At 38.9% G+C, this 17,222-nt stretch overlaps 1 protein-coding gene across 1 annotated transcript in view; it reads right to left on the reverse strand.

The window, feature by feature from the left end:
• Positions 1 to 6,453: 6,453 nt before the first annotated feature.
• The window catches only part of SLC13A1 (solute carrier family 13 member 1), a 91,697-nt gene continuing 80,928 nt past the window's right edge, over positions 6,454 to 17,222 (reverse strand). Inside the window, exons 11-15 of the mRNA XM_066362572.1 lie at positions 15,516 to 15,622; positions 12,893 to 13,002; positions 10,453 to 10,614; positions 8,874 to 9,011; positions 6,454 to 6,994 (exon numbers count right to left, since the gene is read on the reverse strand). Coding sequence (XP_066218669.1) covers positions 6,857 to 6,994; positions 8,874 to 9,011; positions 10,453 to 10,614; positions 12,893 to 13,002; positions 15,516 to 15,622 — 655 coding nt within the window. The 3' untranslated portion in view covers positions 6,454 to 6,856. The remainder of the gene's footprint in view (positions 6,995 to 8,873; positions 9,012 to 10,452; positions 10,615 to 12,892; positions 13,003 to 15,515; positions 15,623 to 17,222) is intronic.

Here is a 17,222-nt window from a genome sequence, read left to right on the forward strand (position 1 = left end):
AAAAAAATCTTGAGTCCCAAATTAACTAATTTGTTCGTGATTGAGGATTAATGGGAGGAAAGTAAAATGAGAGAAGAAAAAACGAATAGAAAGGAAAAAATAAGAAAAAGAGAAAAACAAAGGAAGAAATAAAATAGGAAGAGAAAAAAAACAAAATAAAGCAAGACAAAAAAAAACAAAAGAGGAGAGAGTGAGAGTTAAGTGTTTTGGAGTATAACCTTAAAGGAGGGTGAGGATGAAGAAGAGAAATAAAATGTAACACTCATGGGTAGTGTAGTTCAAGAAAAGGGAAGCATAAGATGGGCAGAGAATAGAAGGACCGAGGTGGAGGAAATAAAGGCAATAAGATAGAAGAAACAAACAACAACAACAAAAAAATTAGTGGAACAAGTTGTAATGTCTGTGGATTTTTCTTGATTTTGAGAGGTTAACTTCTTCCTTTTTCTTTTCTCTCCCTCTTCCTGGTCGGTGACTCTGTACCCCAGGCTCTGCCCCTGTGTCACACTTAGGTAGGGATTTGCAGTTGATGGGATTCTATGGCAATGTCATATAATTGGCTTTAGTCTTGCTGGTAGTCAAGGCTTGTTGGCGTTTGCAGGGTCCAACGATGAGAGAGTTTTCTTTCCTGGATTCTCTCTCCTAGTCCCCCCTTTCTGAATTAGCAGCCTGGTGATCCAGCTATAAGGCTGCAACTGCTTCTGCCTGGGGAGTAAGAGGCTCAAAGAGCTGGGAAATCCCCACTCTATCCCCACTCAGTGCAAGGCTTTGGGAAGGGCTCTGGCAGTCAGGGCCTCCAGTGTAATCAGGCGGGGGTGGGAGTCAATTGTTGTCAAGGTGACTGTTCAGCGCCTATCATTCAGTTGGACCTCTCAACCCAGGCTTTCCACACTTTGTAGCCTGTTTTGGCTGGGAAGAAGAGGCACTAGTCTCTGCTTGCGACTAGTGTAGTATAGATCTTATTATCTGCCAAGTCCTTCTTGTTAGCATTTATCCCTGAATATGGAGGCTCTATCCATCAGAAGTTGCCCCCGCCCCTTTAGCGAGAGGCACTGAAAAATATCACGCCTCTTGTCTTGGATCGCTGAACTGAGAGAGATCTTATCAATTAGAACCGAGCGTGCGCAGATTTCATGGGTTAAGCTAATTTCAGTGATTGGGTCTCAGCTGTGCTCCCGAAGGTATTTTAGGCTGCCTGCGCGCGCCCCTCCCCCAATGCTTGATTGTTAGCTTGAATGGCTGGGTGAGGTGCCCCGCCCACGGAGAGAATCTCCCAAGTAGGGAATACCGCCCTGGGGCCTCTCCTGCTCACCCTGCCGCTGGCGGCTGGATCGCACCAGGCGCAGGATAATGGAGCACCCTGGGTGTGCGGGCCAGTAGGGCGCTCTGGACGCGTGGAATGCCCAGGGTACACGCGCGAATGGGGTGCTCCGGGCACCGGTGGCTGGCAACTCTCACTCGCAGTGCGCGGGCCGCTGGGAACGTAAGCGGTGCTCGCTCTGCGACCGGACCGGGCGTGCACGCGGCTGCTCGCGGCGGCTGCTCGCGGCGGCTGCTCGCGGCTACTCGCGGCTGCTCGCGGCTCCCGAGTGTGGGCTGACTCACCACAGGCGCACTTCCTCGCGGCTTGAATGAACGTCCCTGCGGTAGCTTCCTCCACACCCTCGTCTCTCAGATTCAAGTGATAACAGTCCTTTCGCTATCAGTTTGTGTGGAATTCCGGAATGCTCCGAGGATAAATTTTTCTGTTTCTAGTTGATAAATTTGTTGTGATTTAGGGGAGAGCTGTCGGACGCGCTGCTCACGGCGCCATTTCCGTGACGTCACTCCCCTATTGCTCTTTCAATAAGTCCCTCTTCACTTTGCTTCCCCTCTCCCAGGCTTTCACACTCCACTCAAACACTCAAACGAACAACATGGTCAGACCTACTCTAGAACCAACTGATTAATGAGCTTTTCATATCAAAGAACTTTATGTACTCATATTTATCCAATATGTGAAAACGTGGACTAAATAGTCTTTTCCAGAAGCCCATCATTGATTTTGATCTTTTCTCCCTAAGCATGACAGGAATGTTTATTACAATGATGCATTATCATGAACTCCTAGAACCCATCAGAAGATCTTGTTTCGAAGAATGCTTTGTACCCTGGCTGTATAACTCAGTTGGTTGGAGCATCCTCATGGAGCGTGGATGTTGCCAGGTCGATTTTCTGGTCAGAGCACATATAAGAGCAACTCAATGCTCTTGTCTCTCTCTCCCTTCCTCTCTCAAAACAAACAAACAGATAATGCTTTGAACATTGGGTTGAATCAGCCTACTAGCCTACTGATTTGAACCTCTGAACAAGGGGGAGTACCTGGTTTTCTAACTCTTCCTAGAATTTTTGTACATACTCTTACAGGAATTTAGAACAATACTTGAGAGACAGAGGGCACTCTTAAATCATTTGTTATATTTTCTACTCTAAGGGAATAAAAAGAGTAATTAGAAAATATTAACAAGAAACTTTTGGAAAACCTCCTAATTTACAAGCTGACATTTCTTCATGGAGAAGTTCGAAGATATGTTGGCGATGATTGCTTCGATAATTTCAGATATTGTTGCTTTGCCTCTTAGGAGACACTTAATCAGATTATAATAAAAATGAACAATGTGAAAATTCCTTGAGAACATGCAATTATGTTGTGATTCGTCTTTCAATTCACACACTGACATTCTGAGTGCTTTAAAAAGCGATTCTGTCAGTCATTCAGATAGTAAGAACAAAAAACAGATGGAGTGTGAGGAAGAAAAAAAGGAAGAGGAAAATGAGACTCGATATCAGTCCTGCATTCCTTTCTTCAGCTCACCAAAGTTTAGGTATAGCTTGGAAGTGACATCTAAACCTCTAAGAGTCGACAGAATCTCCCAGAAACCCATTGTTGATTTTGATTTCTTTTTCCCCTAAGAGTGACAGGAATGCTTATTACAATGATCCATGGTTATGAAGAACTATTTTAAACTTCCTTAAATGCTTTTAGTTAATATATAGAGCCACCTGAATAATGATTTGATATCCATAATATTTGGAGAATAGATTCAAGAGAGGTTGCATAAGAGGCAACTTATAGCAACTCATACTTGCCTATTAGTTAGCATCTCTGCTTTCCATATAGGTTTTTCCAAGAAATACAGCAAGGATTACTAGTTAAGAATACTCTTTGTGGAAAACTTGCTTTTTATTTTGTAAAGTACTTGACTCATGTTATATTTTAAAAGGCCAATTACTAAGGAAATGCTCAAAAGCACTTTAGGGAATTGTGTGTAGTTTTGTTTCTTTGTTTACCTTCTTTTGTCAAGTGAATGTATGACAATAAAGAAAATAGATGTAGGAGATATATAGTGTGGCCAATGAGACTTCTGTCTCCGTGGGAAGACAGGGATTTTTTTATAACATTCACAGTTCTCGCTCTGAGACAAACTAGTTAGTAACTATAAGTAACACTAGATTTCAGAAATATATGAACTCTAAAGCTGGCTTTAGACTGAAGTGTAAATTATCAAGCACGTGAAATTTCACATATAATCTTGATGACAGTTTTAGTAATAAGAGAATGTCGTGTTCCAGTTCTGATGATGGGTTCTGGCCCTGTTCAAATTCTGAGAAGGAGCCACGGGTAGGTTCTCTATGGAGGAGGATAAAGACAATCCAGAGAGACCTACCACATGCCCTGATGACAAGACTACTCACTCTTTGTGGAACCCCAATTCTGACAGAAAGTAGTTACTTTTCCAGCTGAGATGGAGATGAAAAGTTTACGGAGAGGAATAACAAGGACTGTGTCAAATCAGACTTCCAAGAACCTGAGGAATAACCCATCATTATTTATTATTCATTTAAGAAACCAATCTCTAGAAATGTGAGGTAAGGAATACTCCTGGAAACTAGTCTGGAAGCCCAATATCTAAAAGATAAAAAATGGAGGAATTGGGGTATTCAAACTAAAAGATTTTGTGGCCATCATGTTTAGGGGAATCAAACATGCTGTCTTCAGAACATTTCTTCTCTTCCGCCCTAAGCTTTTTCTGCCAAAATTCTCCCTCACTCTCTTTCAGCATAACTTGAAGTTGGAAAACCATTGCATGAAACATAAGCTTATTTTCAAGCTTTATTTGAAAATTTATTCCTGGGCCATAGAACATAGAGTCCATGTAGAAAGCTATATATTTGTAATGTCTTTATGTAGGAGACTGTAAGAAGCCACTATTCTCAGAGACTCTAACAAATGCAGCATCTGACTCTTCTGAAGACTCCAAGCACATTTGAAGGCCCTAAAAAGAGACATGTCAGGAAAGAAAGGTGCACCATATAAAAAAAAGACCGACTGCAGCAATTAGAATAAACAAGAAAGAAAATGAATGGAAAGGCTGGCTATTACATGGATGCAAGAGCACATCCATTTTATTTGAATAAAGGAGAGGCTGCATGACATTTCTGAGTATTTTGATAGCCTTTAATAGATACATTTTTTACAGAACAATAAGCACAGAGGCATAAAGTCTGAAGTCTGACTCAGTGGCCCGGCCTTGGATGTGCTGCTGACGGAAGGTCAGAGGGTTGGTTCAGCTCAGCAGGTGTGCAGAACTAAGGCTGTCTGGGTTCATCCACAACCCTGCAGAGAATGCTCCAAGGAGCCCTGACAACATGGGGTGGGGGTTGAACTACCCTGAAGTGAACACTAATGATGAGAATCATTTAGTGGAGGGGGAGGCTTATTCAATGCCAGTGTGCCACATTATTCCAATAAGATACTGAGCTTTTTTTTTTTTTTTTTTTTTTTTTTTTTTTTTTGGTATTGTACGCCAGTTTTTTTCAACTGCATATCCATGGACCAGTCCACCGAAAATTTTGTGCCAGTCCATGAAAAAGTTAACCATCCTGATGCTGTATGAAGATTTTTAGTTAGACCCAATAATCTTAGTCGAATTTGCTTATGTTCAGGGTGATTTTTGCCTTAAGTGGTCCCTAAAATAGTTCTCTAATTTTCCCCAGTTTCCAAGTGTAAAAAGGTTGAAAACCACTGTTGTGTACAGTTTTCCTGTTTTCTTTATGTGCTGCTGAGTTCTGTAAGGGGAGGCTTATTTTTTAACATGCATATTCTGTTCATTGTTTTACCTCCAGCATCCTCACTCATCTAAGGAGACATTGGGTCAAAATTAAATGGTTCTTTGGAAATCTCTGCCGAGGTGGTCTAAGAGTAACCTTTCTGACTTAAACAAAATTTGCTTGTCTAAGGCTTCAGTGAGATTTTGGCTAAGAGTCTCTTGAAGAAGAAATTAGACTGTGTCAAATTTGCATTGTCATTGAGATCCTAAGCTCTGTTAGTTTGAGAGTTCCATACTGCCTTTGAAAGTTTCAAAAAAAGGCAACTTTAATAAAGATCAGACAGACAATGCTTTGTCCTCCCACTCTGTGGTAGATCTTGTTTTTGTTATTATCTTGATTCTTACTTAATGTTAACTAGAAATCTCTGTCACTTTAAATCCCAGTATTTTACTTAGGAATTGATCTTATCTAGATAATAGCAGCAATTTCACTAAATGCTTGTTTGTCCGTCCACCTAGGTACGCAGAAGGCTTTACTGGCACATGTCTACCCTTTACTCACCCAGCTGCCTCTGTGCCTGTCAGCATCTCTAATTCAGACTTCCTTCCTTTCAAATGTGGGCCCTGTTTTCACCTTACTTGGTATCTGAAGCTTTGTTCTTTCCTTTGCAGCCTGTGAGGTAAGGAGGAATACTTTTAGCCAATATTACTGTTGGGATTACAGCTGTGTTAGGCTTGCTTGACCTTTGCATGATTAGTGTGTGAGCACGTGGCAGAGCCACATGCATGTAGCCTATGGAAGGCTACAGGGACCTTCCCTTGGCACAGATTACTTCCCACCACTGCAAGGGATGGTTTTCCTGTTTGCTCACCTGCCACCCTGAGAAGTTTGCCCCTGCCTGTTTGCTCACCCGCCCCTACGAGAATCCAATAAATGGGAATGGGCCAACTCTTTCCAGCTCCACAATTCCTCTACCCTCTGACAAATCCAATGCGAAGCTGCCTGGCCTGACCACCAGCATTACAATTACTTATTAAAACCTATTAGCAAAAATTGGTAAAACAATACCATGGCACATGGTGGGTTAATAGTTTAATGGTGTTGAGATTTCTTTTCTAACTATACTGTCCTAATGGTGCAAATCATATGACTACGAAATGTATTTCTCAGTGCACTGTATGAATTATATTACTCTAACCATAAGGTCAAATAGAAATTGGTCCTTATGATGAGTGTTATGTTGTTTAGTGGCTTCACATTTATTTAGATTAAACTTTGCTTTTGTACCACCTGATGACTACAGCTTTTGTTTTTCAAAAAATCTCCCTGAACAACACTACAGAAATAATTTTTCCAAACATCCTATTACCTTGTACATTTTATTTTCTACTAATAGCTTCATGGAAAGTTTCTCAAATAATAAACTGACATTTCAAATGTTACACCGAACCTACACTGAAAGATTAAGCAAATGACCTAATCTCTTTGAAGGTTAAGTTATAAATAATTTGTACGAGGAAGCAGGATGCACGTGGTTGTTGAGCAAAATCATGACCGTAGGCTTCTTGACAAAGACGTTTGGAAATTCTTCAGCTGTATCTCAAAGGAAAGGTGGACTCTGAGTTATGCCGGCAGGTTTCAGGTGTTCTCTGGAACTGCAGCAGCCACACCGGGACTGATTTACATGTGTCATCAGTTTCCAGAGTTAAATTCTGCAGCTAATTCTTAATGGATCCCAAAACTCACCACAGGATGGCATTTGTGCTTTTCATGGCATGGTCTGATTACTAACTGCAGAAGCCCAGGAAGGGTAGGTATTGAGGTCAAACATGGGCACGATCCAGGTGCACATGCCAAGCATCACCACAGCAACCCCCACAACGTTGACACCAAGTCCAGCTTTAACCTTGAACAGGAAAGAGCATAAATGTCAGTCTCCTGAGTAGAAAACCTACCGGAAAACGGGAATATTGTTACAGAAGGCACCTGTCAGATTCACATGCATACTAGATGATTAGCATAAACTGATGATTTCATAAAACAAGGAGTTCTTCCTTTCAGGTTAAAAGAGAATCTGTCCCCAACTAAATGCCATTTACCTGAAGAGTCTCAGAGAGGTTCCTCTTATGAATCTACTGAAGTTATTCTGATTAGAATAAAACCCCTTTAAAAATCAGCCATTTCATGTTAAATCAAAACTTGAACCCAGGCTGGGTAGCACAGTTGAACTGCACATTGTCCTGATATGCAAAACATTGCCAGTTTGATCCCTTGTCAGGGCACATACAAGAAGCAACCAGTGAATGGGTAAATATGTGAAACACCAAATCGATGTTTCTCTCTTTCTCCCTTTCTTTCTCTCTAAAAAAATCAATTAAAAAAACAACAACATAAGCTTCAAAATTTGAGTTTTGTGGCTTTGTATTTTAATGGATAAGGTTCTGGTCACTTTATAATATCTGGATTCTACATAGTCAATATTAATAGTTTACCCTTCAGTATTCTCTTATTGAGATTAAATAATGCCACTTCTATTCATCTTTCTTAGAGTGTCCATTTTTCTAGCTCTGACATCATCATTCTGGTGTCCATTATACATACAATCTCAAAGTTGCTTCCTATCCACTAAAAGAGAGGTAGGCATACTATTGCCCATGAACTATTTTTGTACATACAGTTTTGTGGCACTACAACCACACTCACTTGTTTACATGTTGTTGTTGACTGCTTTCATGATAAAATGGCAGAGTTGGGTAGTTGTGACAAAGGCTGTATGGCCCACAGAGCTTCAAACAGTTAATATCTGGCTTTTTACACAGAAAGCTGCTTATCTTTGCATTCTTTGTATTAAAACATGCAGCCCCACAGTAAAAGGAGGACACCTAGCAGCGATCCGTACTGAGGTCCCATTTCCTGTCCCCACAAGCCACTCTCATTTATTCCAGAACCTTGTTTTTATTTTTTTTGATTCACATATATAGGGCGTACCTTATGTTATGCACATTTTTCTTTACCAAAATAATATTACATGATTTCTGCATAGGGGCATTCCCAGAATTTTTACCTTGCAGGGCTTTAGCAATCTGTGTGGGGAGGCAAGGGAGCTGGGACTTACGGTAACTTGATCTTGCATTTCTATGGCAAGCTTGCAGCATTTACCTCAGTTATATTCTTGTTGGTTTTGGTTTGGAAGCTGGCAATCAAAATTGAGGGGGAGACTAGACTATTCTCAAGCTAGTTCTAAACCGTTGCTACTTTCATCTTTGTAAAAATGAGCATGTTTTATCACTTATGTTTTCTACCATTGCTTGTACATTCACTTCAGGTGTCGCTATTAGAATCAGAACAAGAAAGATGACTTTTCATCAGTTGAGCACTGAACCCCATGTCTATCCAGAGAAAATATCAGTCGCATAAATATTTGTGATAGCAAATGACAGTGCTTGATTGCTCAATTTCATTAACCCCATTACTTCCTTTGCCTAGGTCAAGTTAGAGCTGATCTTGACATGTAAGTTTAAACCATTGTGTTGAGCATATTTTATGCTCTTTTTCTTCTGCTGGGACATTACTGATCCATTCATTATCTTTTATTCCTGATCCAATGACATGTTTGCTTCTAGTTATCGCTCCTACAAATGACCCTATGACCACACCATCATTTCCAGAAGCAGAACTCAAACCGTGCCCTTCATAGTAGTTGATTCGTGTGTAGAAGGAGAGAGAACGTAAGACATCACAGAAAGTGGCCACTGAACCTGAGAGTATCTGTTCGGCTAACGTACCATGTCGATAACTTTTAGATGGCCATAGGAGAAAGCGATAGCATTCGGCGGGTTTGCTACTGGTAGAAGGAATGCAAATGAAGTACACAGAGTAGTAGGTAGCAAAATATAAAGAGGGTTCACATGAATGGCTTCAGCCTGTTGGAAAAAATAAAAACAAGTCTAAATAAAATTCTGAGATGAACCAAGCATCCAAATGAACAAAACCATAATAATACACTTTCCCAGAAGCAGGTTGAAACCTAAAGACATAAAATTATATCTAAATACAGTTATAACTTGAAGAATATTCCCCAGAAAAATGTCTCTTCCTCTTGTATATGTGGTGATTAATGCCTACTTAAGTATTATAACTCAGTTTATTGTGATAATGAAATATATATATCAGAAACTTAATAAAAACAGCAACTATTTATTATTTATAGGTGCTATGCTAAGTGTTTATATATTTATATATATAAAATACATGTGTTTATATATAATATATGTAGAGTTTTCATATATATATAGATATAGATATAGATATATATAACTTAATTTTCATAATGATCTTATGAGATGGCTAGTATAGCCACCCCAAATAACAGGTGAAGAAACTGTGGCCCAGGAAGTCTAAAGTAACTTGTCAAACACATAGCTGGGAAGCAGTAGAGCCCAGGTAGGGTCTCAGATCCCTCTGGCTCCAAAGCTTCTCATCAATCCATTAACTTTACTGCCTCTGGGACATATATAATTTCAAATTTGCTTAGGGATCATCACAGAAGAAGAATGATTATGATTCTTAATTTATCACATAAAATTTTAACTTCTCTGTGTTGAGAAATAAAAACCAGAAAAAAGAAGAACCAAAATAATATCTTGCCAATTTAAACTCCCAACATTTCTTTTCCAATTTGAAGCAGCAGCTCAAGAATGCCAGCTCATATACCCCTTGAGCTGGTGGCAGAGAAATTTCAGGAAGGCAATCCTTAATTTAAAATGCTCTGCTCTCACCAAACCCATCTGTCCCAACAAGAAAAACATTTCCTTAAAGCTAGTTCTTGTCATTGCTAGCTAGATGTGAAGAAGCAGGGAAGACAGTCTTTCTTTCTCTATTCTTGCCAATCTGCCTCTTACCTTTGAAAAATCTTCCCTAGGCAGGTAGAGAACTGTGTCTAAGATATTTAAGCTTGAAGCCTGAAGTCCAAGCCTACATTTTCAAAGTCATTTGCAAATCATTTATATGAAGCACTTCTCAGAAATCCAGAAATAATCTTCTGGAGGAAGAAGTGTCCATACTAAATGGGCCAGGAAACTGAATTCCGAAGTCTCCGAGTTTAGAAAGGATCTAGGTTGACCCTCCCATTTATCTGCAAATGAAAAATCTGGATGGAGAGAAGATAAGTGGTTAAAGTCCTGCTTCCTAAATGTGCAAGAGTTCCGAGTTGGGGTCTCCTAAAAGGTATTACTGCAAATAAGGACCACTCTATGAGTCACTTCCAGGAGGACCGTTCAGGCTCAAAATGATTCTAAATCACAACAGAAGGGCCAACAAAGTTCTTTGGATGAAGAGTTTAAGTGGGATAAATGAGATACTCACCAATGGAGCTAATATTGGGAGAAGGAGAGTGATGGTAGCGGGATTGCTGGCTACCTCTGTTAACGATGTGACGAGCAAAGAAGATATCAGTATTATTAGCCACAGTGGTAATGATCCCAGAGGAGATAATTTATTTCCTATCCACTTAGATAGTCCTGAATGCTAAAAAAAAAAAAACACAACAATTTTGTAATAGATGTTATTCATTAAGAACCCATTTTAATAGACACAATTTAAATTTATAAAATGCTTTATTTGCTTTAAAAACTCAGTGTCTAAAATATAATTTTAATCTCATATTTTCTTGTGGTTCGCTAGATCTAGGTAGCTTTGACATGGAGAAGCTCTCAATTATTCTTATTTTAACTCTACCAATATGCTTTAGGGAGTTTGAATTGTCTCCATTTTTCAATTAAGTTTTTAATGCTGTCTAATTAATGTATGTGCACATTTTAACAAGTCAAGTTGTACTATAGGGTTTCAAGAAAAGAGCTGTCCTTGTGGTCTACCTCCCACCCTTCCTAAGAAGTTTTCTATAGAGATAAAAACTTTCAACCGCTATTAGTTATTTAGAGCTATGTTTAGGTACTTATGGCAATTTTTCAAAATTACACTTTTTCTTAATTTTCACATTTAGTTAAATCAAGAGAAAAGTTTTGAGGGATGTGTGGAAAAAAAAAGAGGGGGGTTATTCCCTGATAAGAATTTGAAACTGACTACCAGCTTGTGAGAGTTCTATCATGTTAGAACACATCAAGGGACATTTAAGAAAGAGGTAAATGATTTAGTATCTGCAATCTCATGGACCCACTTAGAAGGAAAGAAAAAATAAATTTTTAATTCATTGTCTCCATATCTTTGTAAATCCAGTTTCTAGGGGTATATTTGCCCCAAACCAGATTTTTGGAGCTTGTCACTTTGACCTCACCACTCAGGGTTATTCTGGTACCCCATAGAAATCTGAGTCTATGTAGTACTAGAATTTTCATAGTAAACTAGACCTCCTTCTGTAGTTTCCCGGTTCTTCCAGTGAGACAGCCTACTGCATCAGATAGAGTCCTTAGACTTTGCTAGACTAGGGTCTGGCCAATGCTTTTAAAACCTCTTTGAGTGGCCAATCCAGACTGATATTCTGGGAAGGAGAGATAAACTGCTGATTCAGATTTCCTCCCGATTCAAACGAGCAGGCATAGGAAAGGAAGCTATTGATTCTGAAAAGCCAGATCTCATTACTGCAGGACTAGTAGAAAAGTGTATTTGTCTTATATTTCTCTCATTTATATTTGAGCAGTCCACAAGGCAAGCCAAATCTAGACTGAAAACAACTTTGTCAGGGCACTCAGAATTACAGTTATTACTAAATCTTATTGCTGAAAGCTCGGTGTCCAAATACAGTGCAGAAAAATTGACAATAAACTCAGAAGCAAAAACCAACCTCCCTATAGGTTATAAAGAAGAAAACAGAACAGGTTGTGTTTTGCCTTGAGAAATATAAAAAGTTTAACTTCCCAGGAACTAAAAACCTAGACATGACATCTCTCTCACCATCCTTTTTACTTTGATGACAGAATAAGACAATGGAACATCTGTGAGTTTTGAGTGTTTCACAGAAGGCCATAAAATCCAGAAAGGAAAGGTCTTTAATATGTCCAAGAGTAGTGGATATTTATCTAATTTTTGAAGCAACCCTGTAATGACCCAGACAATTTCAGGGGACAATGACCTCCCCGGTTTCTACTTTATATGCTGCTCACAAAAATTAGGGGATATTTCAAAATGAATATGAAGCAGTAAAATATCTCCTAATTTTTGTATCAACTGGATAGATAGGCCAAAGAAATAGCCAACTCTAATCCTCATACTTCTCCCTAAAATTTAGATGGAATACAATATTAAGCATGGTTATGTGAAATTCTCTTAAGATTTGATTCACTAAATGTATATTCAGTACATTTAATATACTTAATGTATAATAAATAATGTAATAAAGTATTAATATTTTTTATTCTCCTCCTTTGACAACATTTGAACCATGAAATATTGCAGAGACCTCTGAGAACTATTCAAAATCATCATGAAATAAGGTAAAAATATAAACAAAAAAAAATTTCAATGAGTCACCGTCCATATGATTTTTATGTTTTTTCTTACTAAGCTATTCTTTTAACACTATTTCACGAATTAAGAATTCTAATCTTTGCTTTATTTCTTTTGACAGGCTGGTACATCATGAAAAATGATGCGTTATGCTTGTAGCCTGTAAAACGTTTTGAATTCTGAACTCCGCCTCATCTGTGTGAGGTACTTACTGAGTGGCTATTGAAACATGGGTCATTAAAATGATAGGACGAAGCGGAATATACCAAGAGCTTGCATGTCTCTGTGTTCTCCTTGGGAACACTTTACTTAATTGTTAAATATCTTAAACACAGGGTATTACCTCACAGCCATCTGCCAAGGCAAACCCTCCACCAACCAGAATGGCTATGTCCCAGGGCATGAAGGACTGGAACTCTTTCCAAGTAATCAGTGGAGAGTAATCAAAAGCAACTGCAAAACAAAAACCCTCGTGTTACACATTGCTTAAAATACGCTAATATGACATTTTTCTTCATGATCATGATAACCATCTCACAAGAAGTTTTTAATACTCTTCTGTTGTGTTTAGTTAGGGGGTTTGATCTGGACTTGGAGCAATTTTCACTGGGTCTAGGTGGAACATTATATTATGTACTTCAAAAAAGTCAGAACTTGGAGAAATCCTTTAGATTATTTTACAGAGTAAATTTAGATATATTGTAACATCGTCATTTATAATACTATTCATTCATTCATTCATTCATTTCTTCATTCATTCATTTGATTCCACTAACATCTTTGCCTACTATGAGTAACACAGTGTATCAGACTTTACTATTCTTTGCTATGTAAAATGTCTGCAATAGTCCAATGGTTCACATAGCATCAGTGTAACATTAATGTTCACTAGTATTTATCTGAATACTTTTTTTTTCAAATTATGCGGGGGTCATAATATATTCATCAAAATTCCAGTTTACGGTGATTCAAAGTTTAGGTTAAAACATTTAAGTATCATTCATGAGACCCTTAAAATGCTTCTACAGCAATTATCTTAAAGATTTCTCTTGATATTTGGGTCCTGATGGCTTCATAGACTTTTCTGAGGAATAAGGTCTCCCATGAACACATTAGGCCCACTCAACACTTATGTGTAACAGGCAGCCTTCCACATGGGGAGATTCTAAGGTGACTAATAAGCTTCCTTTCTATCCCTTTTCCCAAAACCTAACCAAACCGACTTTCACTGCTGACTGAAATTTTGCTATTTCTTACCTAAATGAAGGCCATATATCTTGCTAAAAAGCAAACATCTTTGAAATGGATCTTTCATAAAAAAATTTAGCATATGTCTTAGCTGTCATTTTTTTTTTCTTTCTGAAGCTGGAAACGGGGAGAGACAGTTAGACAGACTCCCGCATGCGCCCGACCGGGATCCACCCGGCACACCCACCAGGGGCGACGCTCTGCCCACCAGGGGGCGATGCTCTGCCCCTCCGGGGCGTCGCTCTGCTGTGACCAGAGCCACTCTAGCGCCTGGGGCAGAGGCCAAGGAGCCATCCCCAGTGCCTGGGCTATCTTTGCTCCAATGGAGCCTTGGCTGCGGGAGGGGAAGAGAGAGACAGAGAGGAAGGAGGGGGGGGTGGAGAAGCAAATGAGCGCTTCTCCTATGTGCCCTGGCTGGGAATCGAACCCGGGTCCTCTGCACGCCAGGCCGACGCTCTACTGCTGAGCCAACCGGCCAGGGCCTTAGCTGTCATTTTTAACCCCACTGTGAATGAGTCTATCAGGGAAAAATGAGAAGAAAGAGAACGGCAGATAAGGGCAAGGCTCTCTCCAGGGAGGTTCAGATGTGGGGGGTGGGTTGTCAAGTCAAGCACTGGTCCTCCACACTTGCCCTACCAGCCAGGGAGCTTTGGTTGCAATGGTCAGAGATTCTCAGGGTCTCAAAGAATCATCGCTCTGCCCTGCAATATCTCCTTATAACATACTTTGAGATGTTCTAGTCTCCAGGAAGAACAAAAGGCATTTATTCTATGCTGTGCTGTTTACATTTGTCAGGGTCTAGAAGTCTGACTCATTAGTCATTTATTGGTTCGGACTCAGGGAGTCAGGTGGGCCAATCTAAGAGCATGAGTCCCAGTTCCATCCCAGGAAAAAAAAAAATGGAAAAAGAAAAAAGAAAAGAAAAATCTATAATAAAAAACCCACAACTCTACAAGACTTATTACCAGAAAATTTTAAACCATTTGTCACACATTAACAACATAGAAATCTGACTTCCAAAATGATGGTGTTTTAGTATAAAGAACAAACATGGATGTGTTTAAGAAGTGTGTGTGTGTGTGTGTGTGTGTGTGTGTGTGTGTGTGTTTAGAGGGGAGTATGCTCACATACACATGCATGTGTCTTAGTCCATGAGTTAAAAAGACACCTGACTTTATATGTGTCTGTGTTATGAGAGCTCCCACTAAATACCTGTTTTTTCAATTGTCACAGTAGGTTATGGGCTCCTGTAGGGTTGATTTGCATTTGCTTCAAGACTACTATGAGGCTGTAAATCCTCTTTCCCTTGAAATTCCTCACCTTTGTAGATACTCAGCATTTAGTACCAAGGGCTCATCATGAAATATGACTTCTCAGTTCTTGTTCCTATGTTTGCCAATAGTAAGAGTAATCCTGATCATTGGAGGGAAAGTGGGCTTATCACAGATGAAACAGTATCACTCATAGTAGAGTTCCTACCATGAAGCATAAGGAAACCTACTTCTCACTTCTGCAAAGTAAGAAGATCCTCCCTGTCACAGAAGGGTGGGTACTGTCTGCATAGGGCTTGCCGTGTGCAGACCGGGTATGTGTCAACACATCCAGGCCTTCTGTTCTGAGTGCTGACTGAAACCAGGGGAATTTTGCTGAAACTAGGGGAATTTTGTGTATTTTTTGCTCTTCGTCAAATTAATTCAGAATGATAAAGAATACTCAACCAAGTCTTCCTGTAGATGTAGTTTTAGTCAACTTGTTAGCTGGGATAAGAAAGAATAGGAGTCCTATAAGTAAGGCAACAGTTGAGTCTGTGACAAAGCCAGGATACCTGAAAAAGGACAAACGTGCACATTAACCAACGGCAACCAGAATTGTGGGAACTAAACACGAACTGACTAGGCTAAGGACATACAGATAGCAATGGTGTTGTAGTATGTCCATTCTGGATAATGTGCTCTAAAATCTATGGATTTTCCATTAAATAATCTAGTGGAACTGTAAAGCTCAGACCACGTTCCCATTGTTTCCTTATTCTTCTCTTCATTTTCAAAACCACGTGTACACATGCTGACCTACTTGGCCAACATGGCAACTTTCCCTTTTAGATAAAGCTTACAGATCTGGTAAACAAATTTTTCTTTGAATTATTTCTTTTAATTATATTGGCAGAGAATTGATGTTGAAGCAATTGCAAAGCCTTGTATAACTGATTTACAACATCCTGGTACTGAATTGTGGCAAGGCATAGATGTTTCTAGAGTCCTTGAAAACTTGTAAATGGTGAAAGAGAATGATTTGTTTTTCTAAGCTATAACATCTGCTTTCATGATTATAAGCCCTAGCCATATCATACAGATGAAGTCAACCCATTTAATGCTTTACACCCTATGAAACTTAATCAAGGATATTAATTATTAGAATGGCTTATGATATGCTCATAAGTGATCAGTGTTCAAATTAAGAGTGATTCAGGAACAGATGGGGTCTCAGAATCACAAGGCCATTCCAGGAAGTAAGACAGGTTCCCAGAAGCCTCAACAGTAAAGAAGCACCTGGAGATTAGATAGGAATGACACAGGCATCAATAATTAGAATTCAGGTTTAAAAGTCAGCAATATTTAACTAGTTGAATCTTTGGATTCTAAGAAGAAATCCTTACATCCAAAAAGTTATTTTGCTACCTTGTAACTCAGCAATGCATACATATTATACATGCTCTCTACTCTGGTAATTTATTTAGACAAAATAAATGATCAAGGAAATGTATTCTTTTATCTAAACTGACAATTTCAGAAAGCAGCTGGTTTTCCCTAAAACATATATTTTTTTCTTTATTTCATTGTTGGGTAAAAAAGCTACTATGGTGTAATTTATTTAATAACTTTAACCAATATTTATTATTTCATTGTTCCTTATTTCTTTTATTTCACTTATAAGTTTTAGTTGGATTCTGCCAAATTAGGTCAGGCATCATGTAATCTGATTTTGTTTTTATGAAAAGACAGATTGGATTCAGTCCAAGTTCAAACAGATGGAATGCAAGCATTAGGTGGGAGCTATAACTCTTGATCTGTCAGTCTAGCTTTGGAACATCTAAATGCCTAAAACCACTACATTACAAATATATTTTTCTCCAGAATATATACATAAAGTAAAATCAAGCCATAAATACTGACATAATTTACTTTCAGAAGATTTTTAAAACTGTTATTATTTTATTTTTAGTTTATTATAAACTAATTTAGGCTGACTCAGTATTAAAAAAATATTAAGGTTATATAATTTGGTTTGTTTTTATTTATATCTTTAAATCTCCCCCTCTCTCAACTCTTCCATCCTCCTTCCTATTGTTTTCTCTCACAATTCTAGGTAACAGGTGAACCTGCCCATTGCAAATATACTGTTTTTCTGCTACAAACAAAACATCT

Source organism: Saccopteryx leptura, chromosome 2, assembly GCF_036850995.1.
Source record: "Saccopteryx leptura isolate mSacLep1 chromosome 2, mSacLep1_pri_phased_curated, whole genome shotgun sequence".
Classification (NCBI taxonomy): Eukaryota; Metazoa; Chordata; class Mammalia; order Chiroptera; family Emballonuridae; genus Saccopteryx; species Saccopteryx leptura.